At 39.3% G+C, this 18,851-nt stretch overlaps 1 protein-coding gene across 1 annotated transcript in view; it reads right to left on the bottom strand.

Annotated features, from left to right (window-relative positions):
- Nucleotides 1–18,851, bottom strand: part of LOC149211035 (multisubstrate pseudouridine synthase 7-like) — a 361,532-nt gene that overhangs the window by 215,948 nt on the left and 126,733 nt on the right. The window contains exon 13 of the mRNA XM_089396877.1: nt 7,598–7,671. Coding sequence (XP_089253003.1) covers nt 7,598–7,671 — 74 coding nt within the window. The remainder of the gene's footprint in view (nt 1–7,597; nt 7,672–18,851) is intronic.

Below are 18,851 nucleotides of genomic sequence, written 5' to 3'. Positions count from 1 at the left end.
ATTATTATTAATGTTCTTGAGCCATGGTTTTCATGCTCAAGGGAAATCTATTTTAGGTCAAGCACCCATTGAGAGCTTCTAGAATTTGTCATTGAGTCTATAAATTTAAAAGAGTCATTGTCATGTATGAATAACCCTTCTTGGGCTTGTTACATATTGTAAGAAAATCATTTGAGTCAAATTAGAGGCAAAAGACCCTCCAAGACCATGTCAAACATGCAAGCATCAAGTCGGCCTCATGAAGCAACAAGTCAGCCTAAAGACATGTCAAGTCAACCTAATAAGAGGCTCAAGAAAGCCTATATATAGGGCACTCAGCCTCATTTGAAGATACTTCATTGACACATACAAGTTCGATCATAAGGACAAGAAGAAGTGTGAAGAAGAGGAAGACAAAGGAAGGAGGAAAAGTCAAGCTATTTTGGATTTGTTTTTGGGCTACTTCTCTCCACACGTGCAAAGGAATTAGGGCACATATTGTTGCAGTGAAGCCGAGTTGCAAAAGTGAAGTTAGGTCATCAAGAAGAGTTGTTTTGGAAGTCGAGTTCTCTAGGAGAGAGAATCTACTCAAGCGAATAAGTCGAAGTTGCAGTTTTTGGGCAAGTCGAAGTTGCAATTTCTGGGCAAGTCGAAGTTGCAGTTGCGATTTTTGAAGTTGCAATTGCTGAGTGGGTCAAAGTTGTTGGAAGGAGAAGCTATTCAAAAAGGAAGCATTGACTTGGTCTTGGAGGGATTCTTGGTCAAGGGTCTAGGTCTTGGAATTCGTCAATTGAAGATTCTATAAGAAGAAGAATTTTGGTGGGTTTTCCTCTCAAGTTGGAGAGGTTTTGGCCCTAGTTGATCGCCTACATCTTGTGTCCTATTGTCTCATTGTTCTTTATGTTTTTGGTAGTTGTTTGATGATAGAGAACACTAATTATAATAAAGGAAAGAAGAAGTAAATCAAGAAAAGTAAAAATACATCACAAGCAGTTACCAATAAGAAGAGAAATCTCCTACACTTGTTGCCCCTAGATTTCTCAACAAAACCCCTCCAAAGGGGAAAACTCGGAAAGAATTTCTTCTCTTCTTATAGACTTAGCTCAAATGAGAAATCCAAGACCCAAATGCCAAGACCAAGTCCACTCACAAGCCCCAAGTCAACCCTCCTTCCAAGCCTTTCCAACAAGTCAACATTAGTCAAACCCTTCCAAAACTAGTCAAACTTCATATTTTGGCCCCTGCAACAGAATTTCGGCCTCCTACAACAAACCAGCAATTTTCGGCCTTCCAGCAACTCTAAAATTCCGCACGTGTGAGGTTATCTAAGGTAGATTCTCTCTCTTTTGAATTCGCTTTTCTTCTCCTCTTTCCTTTGACATCTTCCTTGACCTTTTTGTTGATTTTCCTCCTTTTCTAAGAGATTGAACTTGCTTGATGTGTGTGTCAAATGCAGTCGAACTGCTCTTATATATACACATCTAAGGAGGTTGAATTACCCCAAATAGGGCCAACTTTGTCTTGTAGGGACAAAAATGACATTTTGACTCAAAATAAATTTTTCTTTACACTTTCTTTTCAAAATCCAAATAGAACTTGACTTCAATAGTTATGGCAAATACTCTTTTGACATGACAAACCCTAGAAGCATGAAGAACATGCCTGACCTAGAAGCAAATCAATTTGAGCATGAAACCCATGCTTAAAATAATAATTATTTTTCTTCTTTTTACAAAAATATACAATGCCATAAGTACAAAGGTAATTATGAAGACCGAATCTAGTTACATTCTCCAACGCTCCCTATTAACTAACAAGGTATTCATAATTACATAATCGGTACAAGGATTCTCTCAAACTGAAATATTCTCATAAGAAGAGTCAGATTGATAAGCCATCTTTAAGCATCAACATCATAACCAGCATTGTCAACATAGCAAGGCCTTGACTAACAAGCTCTATCTCTCCACTAGATCAAAGCACAATGTTGGGAGGCTTTACGTGAGACACCACACTACCTCTCAAGGCACATACCCCATCCGGATGTTCATTGGGTATGTCCTTCTAGGACTATTCTTATCTTGGATTCTTAATCCTCAAAGAATATCGGTCCTCTTCGACCACTCTTGTCTTGACTCTTGGATACCTTATCCAATCCTCAAAGAGTGTCGATAAAGGGATTCCTTCCTATCTTGGATTCCCAATCCTTAAGGAGTACCAATCCCAGATGCTTATCCAATCCTCCATTTTCCATTCTCCCTCCATGGCCTTCACTAGACATACGATTGTTAGTCCTGGCCTAGTGCATGACACATGAAGAAGAGAATAAAATGTCCATCATCACTCCCTCTCAACCAAAGAGGAGATCCTCATTCCCTTTTGATCAGGGAATAGATCCTTACTCCTTTTCAAACATTAAGGAGAATATTACTCCCTTTTAAGCATAGAGAAGATTGCTTACTTCCTTTTAACTAGGAAGACATAACCACAAGCTCTTTAACATGTCTCAAACTACATCAGCTACTAGTTCTTTCACGGAGATTTTTAAGTAGTTGCATGGATCCCCCTTTTCTTTGCATCTCATCATATTGAGCTTTTGTCTTTCAGAAAGTTATGGAGCCAACTCTTTCTTCAATCTGTGACAAGGTTCATCAACCTTTCATATCACATTCCTCTAATCACCAACAAAAGCATTATATCGAGCCAAACAAAGTTGAGCTAATCATAACTTCCTTCACATCATGAAAGCGATATTCATTGCCATCGAAACATAAATATCAGGTTATTTTTTTGCACTGCTACCTTTCAATCCCAAGATGATGTAGACATCTTGGTCATATAATCCTCCAAGGATAACCAAATCCATCAACTCAATCCATATATTCTTTGAATTGAGTTCAAAACAAACAATTGTAGAGGCACTTGCCTCAACTGCCATCGTGCATTTCTGCAACATTCTTTCGGGTCGCAAAACCATATATCAACCAGATAACCATACCAAAACATCAATATCATAATTATGTTATCATGATGGTCTTTTGTCAAGATATCAGATTCTGCTTAACTGCCTCTTTGAGATCAACATCCTCCGCATGGTCTCTCTCCATTTTGTACAAGAATCCCTCTCCATGCTTTCGATTTTAATCAAAAGTCCCCATGGAACGAACTAATCAGCAAGCTACAATATCTTCTTCCTTGCACCTTGCTAAAACCCAACCAAAACATAATTGTTCCTTTAACCACTAAATCGATGCCTCTAACATACGTTCCAATGCTTCAGCAGCAGAATTCCACAGCTCATGAATCCTTGGTCGCATACTTAGAACTTAATCATGTTATATTTCTTCTACTATCAGAATGTATATATGAGAGAGTCATCAATGTGTGCAAACCATCATGCCACAAGACATATCATCAAACTATTGTCTATCCATAAGTCATTGTAGAGACAGAGCCACTAAACCACATACTAAGGTTAGCTATGAGGTGTATTCATGGCAATGTCGAGATGTCATATGAAACCATTGCCACTTTATTATAGCAAGATCATTGAAGATTGCATAGTTCAGGACTGTCTCATGGAGCAAGACATTCGCTGAATGCAAGATTACTCAAGATCACGTATAGGGTGATCATCCACAGATGCGAGACCATCTACTTCAGATTGCAGCCACACTGTAATATATGCACGCTGACGCACTATAATCTGAGTCACCAATTCATGAAGTTAGTTTAAGGTACATATCGAGTCCACCATTGTTACAGAAGATGACACAATGCCTCTATTTTATGAGCCACAGGATCGAGCCAATATTTATAATATTTCCCACTGAACTGTGAGTGAGCTACAGGTGCATGTCTATGTTCATGGCACTATAAAGTCATTCCATACGAGACAACGAGCCATACGAACCTCAAACCATACAATCGTCACAGAGATAGATTGTGACACCAGTGAATATTCACAAGTGCGGATTTCGAGCTATAGATCCCTTACTCAATGCAAACCTGTGTATAGAGCAAGACCATGCAAGCCACTTAAAATAATACGAGCCACTACATAGTATGCATGTCATGCGAGCCATAGAAAATTCAAAGCTTCAACGAGACTCTTCTTGATTGTAGCAAGCCACGAAACATATACACGAATCACTGTTGATTTACGTGAGCCCTCAGATGAAGTGAGTATATCGAATTACAAAGTGAGATTCATAAAGTTCCTGTGTGACAGGTGCAAGGCACAGGATGGTAATTCAAACCATTAAACTAAGTGATGCCTTCAAAAAAGAATCTTAGAACAAACTATACGAGTCATGAGAGTCTCACAGTTGATCGAACCACACAAATGTGCAAGATCCATAGAGATGTGATCCTCAGTCTCCTTTTTCCAGACCTTAAGTCTGATACCATGTTCGAAACTCGGGAGGTTTTACGATTAAATTAGATTTTCCTTTCTTCGATAATTGCTTGTGAAATTTGTTGGCTTCTTGTCCATTTAATTATGTTTTTTCTCATCAAACAATTATCAAAACGTAAACATGAAGATCACAAGAAACAAAGAACACAAGATATAGGCTCCAAGCCAGGGCAAAACCCCTCTAAGGGGAAACCCAAAAAATTCTCTTCTTATAGAATCAAATCAAAATGAGATATCCAACACCCATAACCAACCCTCTAGATGCCAAGTCAAACCTTCCTTTCTGCACAACAAATCCATCATCAAGAGACTAGCAATAGATCTTCAACAAGAGTTGTAATAAGGCAGAACTTCCATACACTTCACTTCAAGAGAAAACCCTTCTTTTCAATAAATTTCGGCCCTCCTTGCTTCTGCGAAAAATCAGATCAAAAACAGCAAAATTATATGTCCAAATGAGCTCCAACTTCTCTCTATTTATACTTTGTCCAGAGGGGTGTGAGTGGACATGTCCTTTGGAGCAAGGCCGACTTGACAAGTAGAACGACCTGGCATCTAGAGGGTTTTTTTACCCAAAAATACATATTTAAAAATTATTTTTCTTTTTCTTTTACAATAGGTCCAAACAGGTCTTTGACTCTGACTCAAACAGGACTTTGACTCTGACTCAAAAGCCTAGAAGCATGAAGAACATGTTTATCTAGAAGAATAATAATAATTTTTCTTTTTCTTTTCTTTTTCTTTTTACATATAATACATAATGGTACAAATTATGAAGACCGAAACTAGTTACATTTTCCAACACTTTTGACGTAACAAACCCTAGAAGCATGAAGAACATGCTTGACCTAGAAGAAAAACCAATTTGAGCATGAAACCCATGCTTAAAAATTATAATTATTTTTCTTCTTTTTACAAAAATATACCATGTCATAAGTACAAAGGTAATTATGAAGACCAAATCTAGTAACATTCTCCAATAAGCAGCAGTAGATGCAAACACTGAATCAACCTTCCCTTCCACTGAATCAACACTGAAACATTGAATCAACCTTGGTTCACAAAGTTTTTCCCTTACTCTCCCAGTCTCTCTCTCTCACAATCTTCTTTAAGTCTCTCCAACTCCCTCTCTGAAGATCGAATTCTTCTTTCACAATGCACAAGTAGTTGTAGTTAGGTGAGAGACATGAGACACGTATATAAGAGGAGCAACGAATTCTTGTCATAAAGGAGCAATACGGATGCCTTGAGGAAAAGTAACATATGCCATTTAGGGGAGTGTAACTCATGCCATTAAGGAGAGGAAGCATGCCTTAATAACCTATGCCATTAACGAGAGGTACGCATGCCTTAGTAACTTATGCCATTAAGAGAGGAACGCGTGCCTTAGTAACTTATGCCACTAAGAGAGAAACACATGCCTTAGTTAAGGAGAGTGTAACATATGCATTAAAGAGAGCATAAGAGGAACCTTTAATGACATGTCTTTAATGAGTGCGTAAGAGAGAGTCTAACATATCATTAAGAGAGAGAGAGTTGCATAGTGCCATGTGAGTCATCAAGGAGAGAGGTGTGGATTGACATGATGAAGGTAAGGTGATTTGTAATTCTTTTTAATAATAATATCATAATATCATAAAGGATAACAATAATATTAATAATTCCGCATGGGGTAGCTCAAGTGGCAATGGCCGTGGAAATGAAGTCTCACCGAACCGGAGATCTTGGGTTCGATTCTTGTGCTACCCTCCCTGGAAATGGGGTGAATAACGGACATGTAAAAAACTCGAAAATGAGAAGGTCCCACCTAAGCTTACAAAAAAAAAAACAATAATATTAATAATATTGATGATTAAGTCGAGATTGAACTATTAAGATTGATTGATGATAAGTTAAGTGATTTTCCATCAACTATACTTGATTACCAATTGATGCAAGGTGATTTACTATTTTTGGAAAACCATATTTGAGATGCTAGATATGACTTCCTATTTTTAGAAAGACACTGCAAAATTGTCAAAAATGAGATTTTTTTTAAGAAAAATCATCCCTGAGCTGTCAATTTTCAACAAGAAGTTTTGTGATTTTCTTCAATTAGTGTATCCATGTATATCTTGTTTTACTTGTTCAGTTTATAACTTTATGGGATTGATTTTTTATGATTTTTGAATCGAATTAAATAAATATGAATTGTCATTATACTGATTCACCCCCTCCCCCCTCTCAGTATAATTGTGAATAAAATGCCAACAATAACAATTCATCTCATGCAAATTCATCATTATGCAATCTAAATACTAAACAGTAAACAATAAAATAGCACTCAATTCAAATTTGTAAATGATATAAACATGATTTAAATTCAAATTCAGTAATGAAATACATAGATTATACCATAAATTGAAAAGAAAGATCATAATATTGATATATTGATTTAAAATTCATCATTCTAGATATCTAATTAGTAATAAGAAAAATAAGACATATTTAAGTCTTAAGTAGTAAATTGAAATTGCTCAAACTCAAAAACAGTAAAGAGTGACAAGCTAAACACTCAATCTAAGGTCATCAGTGTCTACAGTCAAAACTCAAAAGTTAAAATTAAAAATTAGCAGTGGATAATGAACATTGAAAATAAAATTGAGTATCAACGAGTGACTAAAAGGTAAATAGAAGCGATAGGAGAAAAAGTTTTATGTATATTGTCATTTTTATTCCTTTTTTTGCTTCTTATTTTTTCAGTTTTTTAAGCATTTATAGGCAAAAAAATTGGAGCTTAATGCACATGAACCGCAGAATAAATGAAAAATCTCCAACTTACTTCACATGCTAAAACTTTGAACCATCTCTAAAATCTACATAAACGTTTCTGACGGCACCCTCAGCTCAAAGCTTCTAATGGGACATGTTTCACACATAAATAGCAACAGAAAGAAATGAAATATTTGCATGCATATGAACACAAGAAGACAGAGAACAATTTATTGTTTAAGAAAAACAATAATAAAATGAACTTGATTTCCATTGACAATATGAACAGAATAGGTTATAGGGACTGCAAAGTACAACATATCAAAACTGTCAATCAGGGAAGTGCAAAAAGTGATTTTCCAAAAGCAAAATGGAAAATATAACGCTATGAGAACAGGGAAAAAGGCAAACCAATGTATCAAAGAGACAGAGAGAGAGTGAGAGCGATACATCATTCTCAATGTTCTTGAAATACTGCAGATGGCTTGTACGTAATTTCCTGGATTCTTCTTCAGGCATGTAAGCTGCATCAAACAAAGATGAAAATATTCAACCCCCTCTTCTACATAAAGATCCACACATCAATTTGCCCCCCAAAAGGTAGCTGATACAAGAGGAAACACATCAAAAGAGTTGTTAGCATACACACTTGCATAAGGATGCATTTCAACAAGATTCATGTCAGCCTAAAGAATAAGCCAAGTAGGGTTCACATTCAGTATCATTGATCAATTGGAAGAGGCCCCCAATAAGAAAGTCCATTTCAGTAAGAAACAAACATCAACAATGTGGGTGCAGTACAAACCAAAAGAAAAAGCAATATACACGAATATTTAAGTGAAAGAATCTTGAACAACACAATTAAAGTAACATCCAAGTAAACTAGCAGATAATAGTGCTCAATAAGTATGAAAAAATCCAGTATAGTTACAAATTGGTTCAGTTAATAGTCATTATGATTAGATGCCATATGATTAATAGTCATTATGATAGGGTAGTCAAACATATACTTGATTGTTTGAAGCCATCTGACACCAACATCCTTGACAAATTCATAAAAGTCGTGGGTGGCCACCTCACCTATGTGTTGAGGGATAAGAAACCATCCACCTTGGCCAAGGCTAAGGAAATGGCAATGGAAGTTGAAGAAAACCTGCGAATTTCAAAGGTTGACATCAATGACCACCCTAGAGCTAAATTTGAAACCAAGAAGGAGAAGTCCAAAGATTAACATGAAGAAATCTTCTCACTATTCTAAAAAAAAAAGGATAGGTTCAGAAACCAATGCATGTGACAGGGTTGTCATGAATAAAATCACTGCCTTGGAAAGGGCCCAAAAGCCGAGTTATATCCCTAAAGGAAAGCCTTTTCCCAAAAAGCAAAATGAAGAAGATAGGCCGAGCTCTTCTCAAATCCCAAACACATTGGCCCCAACTAATGTTGTTGAGCCAAACTCTTCATCTGATGATGAGGAGAGTGAAGAGGGTGAAAGAAAGGATGAACAAACAGATGAGCGAAGCCAATCTCATGGAAGCTGATGTCTTCAACATTTTTCTAGGAGGATCATACACGCATCCTCCCATTAGTGAGGTCACCCTTAAGGAAGAAAAGGAAGAATCCATTTTTAATGTTGATAGCCAAGGAAGATTCAAAGGGGTCCAATATTCCCGAAAGGAAAAGGACAAAGACCCCTCACCTCCTAAAGAATCACCTAAGGAAGATCCCTTACCTAAGCAAGCCCCTCCTAAAGAATCCATCCCCAAAGTTCCTCCCAAGAAGAATCCTCCAACAAAGGTAAATCAAAAAAAGGATCCTCCTAGGAAAGAATACAAGAAGAAGGAAAAGGGGAAGGAAGTTAAACTTGACATAGACATAGGGGTTGTCGTAGGAAAGATGACTATACCTGTTCCCCTAAAGGAAATTGTTAAGCTTCCCAAGCAACAACAACAACTTAAGACATCCCTTGGGATTCAAGATGAGGAAATACTTGAAGAATTGCAAAACATTCACATCCCTAATCGAAACCCGGGCATAAACCTTTCTTGCTCACTTTGGCTATCAATGACCTCTTCTTACACAATTGTATGTTAGATTCCAATGCTTCCACCAATATCATGCCTTTGACTATTATGAAGCAATTGGGTCTCAACATCACTCAACCATATAAAAGGGTGTGTGGTTTTAATTCCAAACCTGTGGAAGTAGAAGGCATCATCAAAGATCTTAAGGTCTCTTTAGCTAGGAATCTTGATATATCCCTCCTCATGGATGTTATTGTCATTGATATACCTGATGTGTGGGGGATGTTGTTATCCCAGAAATGGGGAGCTACCATTGGGGGAATGTTCAAATGGATTTATCATACACAACCATTCCTCAATCTGATGGCACCCCTTTTATCCTTTATAGGGAGCCTACTTATTCGTCGCATGTGATCAAGCCTGGACCATATTATGAGACATGCGAGAGCAAGAAACCTTCCCATATCCTCCCTACCCAGGAAATTTGAATCCTCAAGCGACCAATCTCTCAAACAAGCAAAAAGTGGAAGCCTAAGAAAGAATATAAGGTTGGGGATTTAGTCTTGGTAGATAAGGATCCTGTACCCGTCAGGATTCATGGAAGGGTTGGGGATGACTATTACTACATTGCTAAACTTAACGATGAACTTTGGCCTGAGCCGGTCAAATTAAGTCGTATCACCTCCTTCCTTGAGACTTGACATTGTATTATATGCATGGTAGGGTAGGATGCATTGCATGCTGATTTTTGCATTAGAAATAACGTCATATGATATTTCTCATGGTAGATTAGCTGCACTTAGATTAAAATTTGCATATATTTATATTTCTGTTGATTTTATGGCCTAACATATTAGCATGTGCAATCATGAGACGTCGTGAAAGCATGTTGCCCTGTGTTTTTCCATCTATTATATGTGCAGGTGACAAGTCTACGGTAACCAAGAGATTGTTGGAGTTCTCGTGACCTCTCGTTCGAGTAGCTTCGCCCACTTCTTCGAGAGATCACATCCCATTTGGAGCCAGATGTTACCCACCATTTTGTGGGTAATATCCCTAGGAGAAAAATTTTCTCCAAGATGGTCCTCAGCCGGCAGCCCCTTGCAGCCATCAACTAGCTCATTGTGCCAGTTCTCTGCCACCAGATCCAACCATGTGATCCCTCGCCATTTGCCATGATCGTATGTTTGAAGGTGGGCCTCCCGAATCCAAAGGTATGCCTTGTCATTTTGAAATTGAGTTTTGTAGTTTGTTTATCATGGACACTTCTAGGCATGGACTAATGGGGGGATTCGGCAAAAAGAATGGGTTAGGTTTGTGCATTTGTCCCCTAGACCCCTGTTAGGAATTAACCTTGGATTCCAACCCTGTGGGATCTCTTTTACTTACAATTTGATTTCAGGGATGGTATTTCACGGGATACCCCGATTATGGTTACGTGGTCCCGCTCCCTTATCCGCTTATATTACCTGCTTTCCACTCAATATTACCCCATCCATCATTTCTCCCACCTAGGTCCACATTCCTCCATCGGGTCCACATAGAGTCATCTCACCCCTTCCCCTTGCCCACACCTTGGGTCATGGCTTGGAATCAACCCCAAAGGTTGATGCAACTAAAAAAAAGTTAAAAGCATATATGGACACATTCAACAGGAAAAGTACCACATAATGCAAAAGATGGTCGGGACAAAAACAATAAGCACGTGGGCAACAGCCAATACATGAGCTCTACCCCATCATCATGGCTATCACCCTGGTTCCAACAAGTTCTATGAGCCTTCATCATATACGAACACGTGATTGTCCCAGCCCCTGGTGAGCGATGAACAACCCCACCTTAAAGGGGGGAATTCACTACTATATCTTAGGCATCATGCTCTAACCCCTTGAGCCCCGAGCAGTTAATCAAATAAAATTATAAAAAGGCAAAATGCAAAAGGCATATAAAGAAGGGTGGAAAAATCAAGGTCATGGCACCTCATGTATCAGGATTGCTCCCTCCTACACATTATAGATGCAAGTGTGGGCTTCCATTATTGGCTACCCTTGTACCCCAGCATGTGACCCAGGGCTGCCTCTTCTCATTCCCTACTTCATTCACCTAACTGCCACATGCCACCACCCTTTGACCGAGGTACCTTGACTATATTATCCCCTTTAGAAGCAGAAACCACCTAATAGGGTACTTGGTTAACCCCATTAGGAGTTTAGGAGACACTAGCACATCCCAAAGCCCATTATGGAAGCGTAGGCCATTATGAAGTCCGCACCTATGGTCCATGATTAGGTAAGCTCGTTTACTCGATTTCTCTAATGACTTATTTTACTGGAAACCTAGGGGACGCATTGGAACTTATGTAGGATTTTAGATGGTTTCCATTTGGGGTTTGGTGACTGGTCTCCCTATATGGGGTCCTAACCCTCCAGAGGGCTACATTGGCACATATAGGGTGAGCGTTGAAAGCCATGGGCCTCCGCAGCAGCAGATTGCACTTCATGGATCCCCACAGCCATTCAAATATTGCTCGTGGTTCACTTATTGGACGAGGAGGATGCACATGATCCATCATGCCCAGCTGGCCCGAGATCTACACCATACACTTGGCAGATGATCCAGGACTTCTACGATGATGTGGCATCTCCTACATTATCATCCTAGCCCTTCAGGGAAACCTACAAGCATCTTCGATTTTTTGGAGGCCCATGAGGACACTTGTGTGCCCCCACAGTCATTTGGAGCACCACAGGTTATTACAAGGGTCCAACCCCTTGTCCACTACTTTTGAGGGTCTTATTCTTCATTGTGGCACCCATGGACTGTTGGAATTTCTAAGTTTAACTCGTTAGAAATTCTTCTTGTAATATCTGGTTTATTTCTTCCTACTTGTTTAATTACTTAACAAGTTATTTACCATGTAAATACTGAAAATAAACACAAGTACAGTATCAACATCTATAGATCATCAACTGAAAGAAAACAAGCACACAAGTGACACCGTTATTTTTGGACCAATGTCCCCGGAAAAACCCAATGCGGGAAAACCGGTGCAGCTATTCAGAGGGTTTTATTATTATGCAGTTTTCAAAATACAACTAGGGTGCTAGAAATGGCTCACCCTGTTGACACCTAATCCGAAACGGATGAGGTGAAGCTGGACAGTCATCTAGAAGATGAACTGATCCGTTTTGTATATGTATAAATAATAATTGTCTAAATGAATAAAATCACCAGTTGTTTCTTGCGCTCATTAAGTTTCTGTGTTAACCTGGCCTGACATGGTATCAGAGCACAGGTCCCAGAAATAGTAGTAACTCCTGCTGTCCTGAGCGCTACTCTGCTCTCTGAGCGCATTACCTGAGCATTTGCCTGACACACCTCTGCTCCTCTACTCCCTGGCGCACCAGCGCTGCATACGCTCTCTGCTCTCTGCCCTGACACTGCGCGCAGGAATACCTGACGCTGCCCCTCTCTGCGCATGAATATTTGAATGTATCGGTTATGCGTTCCTCTGAAGACTGAAACGTTGATGCGTTTCTGGTATTACTCGATGCGTGTGTCGAGTATCTTACTTCTTATCTTACTTTCAAAAGAGGTTTCAAATTTTTTATGCAGGTCCCCGTAGCTATGCTCCTTCTCAATAACCTGCTCCTAAATGAATCTGTCAAGTCATCGCTAAACTAGCATACCTGTCTTCCTAATCAATTTCAGTCATCGTCACGCTTCTTGGGCTTCCGGTAGGCTTCCTCGATGTGTTTGGCCATGAAGAGACCAGTGTTCACAAGCTTCTGTATATTGGGTACGTTGTAGTTCTGCGCCACGTACACTCCAAAACCTGTCCCAAGTATGAAGGAGAAACTGCTCCGAATTATGCAGGTTCCCGTAGCTATGCTCCGCCATTGACATATTCTTCTGTCTGTTCCATTGCTATATTCATATACCCATCTAAACAAGCCAGAATGCCTCTGTAATCTACGCCAGAGTTGAGTTTGACGACCACTGAGCGCCCTCTTATGGATTTGAGAAAATCTGCCGGGGTTTTTGCAGATGCCAGTTCCAGCTCTTGAGAGCGGAGGTCGTAAGTACGTGTGCGACTGTTTATGCCGCTGTCCGGGGCTGGTCGTTGCAGTTTCGCACGCCTATTTTAGAGCGGAGTTTCGAGCTAGCGGTTAGAACTTTTTTTAGAGCGAAAATGAGCGGAGGAGGTAGCGGGGGCGGAAAATCTGCCGGTATATGACAAGAGAAATGATAGCGGTTCTGGTATAATGTTGTGCTAAACTTCAATATATATTTATGACATGGTATAACGTTGAGCAGTTTGGAATAGCGTTGAGCAGTTTTGGTACAACGTTGAGCAGTTTGTTAAATTCATGATATAAGCAGTTTATATGATTTAAAGCGTTCATTGAAGTGATATATGCCTTGCGCAGTTTTTTCAGAGTGTTTCCAGAGTGTTTTGCAGTATTGCATTGATTGAACTGATATAATCCTTGCGCATTTTTTCAATTGCATTGATATATATTGTAGCAGTGATATATGAGCGCCCTCTTTTTCAAAACATAATATTGTAGCAGTGATATATGTTGAAGAGATGACTTGAGCGCCCTCTTTTTTTTTTTCTCTCAAAACATAATATTGTGGAAGTGATATAAAGAAATGGTGATATAAGAAATGCTGATGATATGCTAAAAAATGCATAAGGCTATCATATAAGGATTTTTTTTTTCCTCTCAACAGAAGTTTTTTGGCAGAGATATTTTTTTTTACAGAATGCATTCAATCATTTCTATGGTAGGAATAGTTCTCACTGGCAAGGAGAACTATTCAGAATGGTCCCGGATGGTAAAACACACCCTTATCTACAATGAGCTGTGGAAAGGAGTGTGTGTCGGAGAAGAAGACAAAGACCCTATGCAGCCCACATTAGACAAAGAACTCGCCATTTGGGAAAACAAGAACAGCAAAGCCTTTGCATTGATCGCAGCATCTGTAAATGAGGAAGTAAGTCGTCATATTTCATCCTATTCCAATGCCTTTGAAGCTTTACAAAAGCTGAAAGAACTCTATGATACACATTATGCACTTGAAGTTGTTCAGCTCATGATTAAACTCTTCACTCTTGAACTGAAAAATAATGATCCTCTTGCTCTTGCATCTGAAATAAAGTCTATAATGCATGATATTAAATCCACTAAGGTTGAGCTGGATATCTCTCTTATTGCCTTTCTCAAAGCACTCTATCCTACCTACTCTAACTATCTTGAGTCTTTACAAGCAAATGGAAATCTTAAAGATATAACCTTTGACACTCTTGTGAAAAAGTTTGCTGAAAGAGAGAAAGCCTTTGGAAAGAAAACAGTCCCTGAATCTTCTGAAGAGACTGTTTGCCTTGCTCATAAAGAAAAGCATCCTGCTCAAGATTCTACAAGAGGAAGAGGTGGACGAAGAGGAAGAGGAAGATACTTCAGAGGCAGGGGGGGCAGACATCCTCAAGCAGAAAAGGCAGATCTGCATTGCATTCGCTGCAAACGAAATGGATCACATGATGCTTCTACATGCAAGCTACCATGGGACAAAGTTGACCAGAGAAGAAATCAGCAGAAAGGTAAAACTGATGACACAGACAAAGGTAAAGCACCTGAATCTGCTCACTATATTGAGGCACAATGTAACATTGGAGTAAATGAAGATCTGTTTAATGCTTCACTTGCTTCTTCGAAAAATGACTGGTTGCTTGATTCAGGAGCAACCTGTCATATGACTCATAGGAAAGATTTATTTGAAGATTTCACTGACAATGTTGATGGAGCAATATACTTTGCAGATCAGTCAAAAATCAAGCCACCAGGGCTTGGCACAATCAGCCTTAAACTGCCTGGTCTTCCAGACTTTCTTCTGGATCATGTTCTATATCTCCCACAGCTGAAGAGAAACTTGTTGTCCCTGGTCCACATCCGCCAGCAAGGTCACTCCATTCACATGTTTGATGGCAATCTTGAGGTAAGAAAGGCATCTGACCACTCACTTGTCATGAGGGGTATAGAAGAAGAAAGACTTCTTAAACTGCAAGGAACCTCTGCTCATGCACAACATTTCTCATATATTACTCATCATGAAGAAGGTGCACTTCCATCAAGTTTATTATGGCATGCTAGATTTGGACATTTAAACTATGATAGTCTCCGCTTGTTGAAGAAAAATGGTGTTGCTGGTTTGCCTACAATTCCTAGAAAACATAAACAATGTGATGCTTGCATTCTAGGAAAGCACAGCAAACAGTCTTTTCATGATTCACATTCAAGAGCACATAGGAAGCTTGAACTTATTCATTCAGATTTATGTGGTCCAATGCCTGTTTCTTCTGCAAATGGAAATAAATATATCATGACATTTATTGATGATTACACCAGAATATGTTGGGTTTATTTTTTGAAGAACAAATCTGAAGCTTTTCAAACATTCAAGAATTTTCATAAATGGATTGAAAATGATGCACAATCTCATATTGGGTCTATTCGCACTGATAATGGAAAAGAATATACATCAAATGAATTTGAACACTATCTTCGCCAACATGGGATTAAACATCAAACAACTGTGCCTTATAATCCTCAACAGAATGGTGTAGCTGAAAGAATGAACAGAACAATTTTGAATATGGTACGATCCATGCTTTTCTTCAAAAATGTAAAGACAATGTTTTGGGCTGATGTTGTTCTATGTGCTGCATATATAAAGAATAGATGTCCATCTAGTGCTATAAGAAACAAGACTCCTTATGAATTGTGGTATGGACATGTTCCTTCGGTAAAACATCTCAGGATATTTGGTTCCACCTATTATGCTTTAATACCAAAGGTACATAGAAACAAACTTGGTGCTAGAAGTCGTAAGTGTATCTTCCTGAGGTATTCAAACACATCTAAAGCATACCGCCTTTATGATGAAGTAAATAAAAAGTTTGTTTTATCTAGAGATGTCATTTTTCTTGAATCATCCAAATCTGACAGTGTTGTTGAGCGGCAACTTGATCGCTTGGATAGATTCACGAAACCGAAATCATTCCAAGAGTTTGATAATCAGATTCCACATCTTGAAGGGGGGATTCCTATACTAGATCAACATGTGGAATCTCCTTCTGAAGAACAATCTCCCCTGCATGACACTCCAATAACGGATGATGCTTTAAGTGATGTAATTGATAGAATTGGGAGACTTAATCTTGATTCAGTCCCAACTCAATCAACAGAACAGCCTGGACCATCTCAGAAAGGTCCCCCAAAGTGGCTAACAAAGACACTTGAAAGTGTTCATCCTGATGAAATTGGAAAAACAGGAACCAGAAATACAAACCGACAAGATGGAGGTGATGTAGATAACTCTAATTCACCTGTTGATATGGATATTACTTATGATTGTGAATTGAACTTGTCTACAGATTTTGAAGTTTGAACCAACTTCCTTCAAAGAAGCTGCTTCTCACGATGAATGGAAAGAAGCGATGCAGAAGGAGTATGATGCCCTCATAAAGAATGGCACTTGGAAGCTGGTTGATCCTCCATTTGGAACAAAACCAATTGGCTGCAAGTGGGTCTACAAGAACAAGTACAAAGCTGATGGCTCACTTGACAAGCACAAAGCTAGGCTTGTGGCAAAAGGTTTTGCACAGAAGGAAGGGGTCGATTATGAGGAAACTTTTGCTCCCATAGCAAAATGGGTCGATTATGAGATCTAAAAGAGAATGTTTTTATGTCCCAGCCTGAAGGATTTGCTGTGAAAGGACATGAACACAAAGTATGCAAACTTGTGAAGTCCTTGTATGGCCTCAAACAAGCACCACGAGCCTGGTATGAAAAACTAACTGAGCATCTTCTGAAACTCAACTTCAAACATTTTGATCTTGATGATGCAACTTTATTTGTCAAGAAAGTTGGCAAAACAGTTGTATATCTTGTGGTATATGTAGATGATCTTTTAATGACAGGGAACAATGAAAGCTATATTGCATCCATAAAGAAAGAATTAGGAAAATTTTTTGAAATGACTGATTTGGGCTATGTTCATTACTATCTTGGCATTGAAGTAACCCAACATCCAAAGTCCATATTTCTTTCTCAAAAGAAATACATTGGAGATTTGTTAAACAGATTTGGCATGACAAAGTGCAATCCCCTTTCTACTCCAATGGAACAAAACTTGAAGCTCACATCTATTGAAGGAAAGGAATTTGAGGATGCAACAAAGTATAGACAGCTTGTAAGAAGTCTCATCTACCTCACTACTACCAGACCAGACATTTCATTTGCTGTTGGAATCCTCTCCAGGTTTATGCAAAAGCCTTGTGAGGGACATTGGTCTGCTGCAAAAAGAGTTCTAAGGTACTTGAAGGGAACTCAAGACCTTGGAATCAAGTATACACAGGTGGACGACTTCAACTTGATTGGATACTCTGATTCAGACTTCGATGGAGACAAAGAAACTGGGGTATCTACTTCAGGATATGCTATGAGTCTTGGATCGGGAGCTGTTTCCTAGAGATCACGCAAACAATCAGTACCAGCAGATTCCACAACAGAAGCAGAATATGTGGCAGCAGCTGAAGCAACGAAAGAAATTGTGTGGCTCAGGAAAATTCTTGAAGATTTGCAGGTAAAACAAATACAATCAACTACACTCATGATTGATAACACCTCTGCAATAAAGTTGGCCAAGAACCCAAAGTTCCATGATCGTACTAAGCACATCAATACTAAATATCATCTGATCCAACATCATGTTGAGGCCAAAACAATCCATCTCCGTCATTGTTCCACAAACGAGCAAATTGCAGACATCTTCACCAAAGCGCTTGGAAGAGAAAAGCTTGAAAGATTCAGAACGATGCTTGGACTCACCAACATCCCTTCAGATTAAAGGGGGGAATGTTGACACCTAATCCGAAACGGATGAGGTGAAGCTGGACAGTCATCTAGAAGATGAACTGATCCGTTTTGTATATGTATAAATAATAATTGTCTAAATGAATAAAATCACCAGTTGTTTCTTGCGCTCATTAATTTTCTGTGTTAACCTGGCCTGACACACCCAACAGAGAATGCCCTCGGCAGTAGTACCTCTCCTCGGAGACAGATATTCCGGCTAATTAATTACGGATGAACAATCCTATAGAAACAATTGCAGCTCTCACTGTTGTACGTCACTCTGATGGGAACTGCGTCACCCTATCCGGCTTACTAGCACCCAGTCTATCCCACGAAATCCTTCCAACGCCGCTTCTTGGCCCTGCGTCAGCTCTGATAGCCTCTACATCAGCTTCTAGAGCTTCTGCGTCAACTCCTAGACCCTCGTGTCTCACACGCTGGCCTCGCTTAGCTTTGCGAAGCTCTTGGCTGCCTTTGCGTGGCACCCAGCTGCCTTTGCATCAACCTCTCTACGCTCTGTGTTGTCTCTCTGGTACCAACTCTGCCTCTCTGCTATGTATTCACTGCCCCTCGCTGTTGATCAGTGATTCTATCTCTCTTGGCAAACCCCGCTCTAGAGAATAGAATGACTAATCACTCTGGTGTGTTCTCCAACTGACCCTCAAGCCGCCTCTTATATTTTTCTCGTTGGTCCATCAACGACCGAGATTAAACCTCTAATCAACGGCTACGATTAGATTTGGCTTGATCCATGACTTTTGG

Source organism: Pinus tabuliformis, chromosome 1_2 (genome assembly GCF_031772625.1).
Source record: "Pinus tabuliformis cultivar Carrire ecotype Pingquan chromosome 1_2, CPIR1, whole genome shotgun sequence".
NCBI lineage: Eukaryota > Viridiplantae > Streptophyta > Pinopsida > Pinales > Pinaceae > Pinus > Pinus tabuliformis.
Note: the sequence above shows the minus strand (reverse complement) of the source record. Positions and strands in the feature narration are given on the sequence as shown.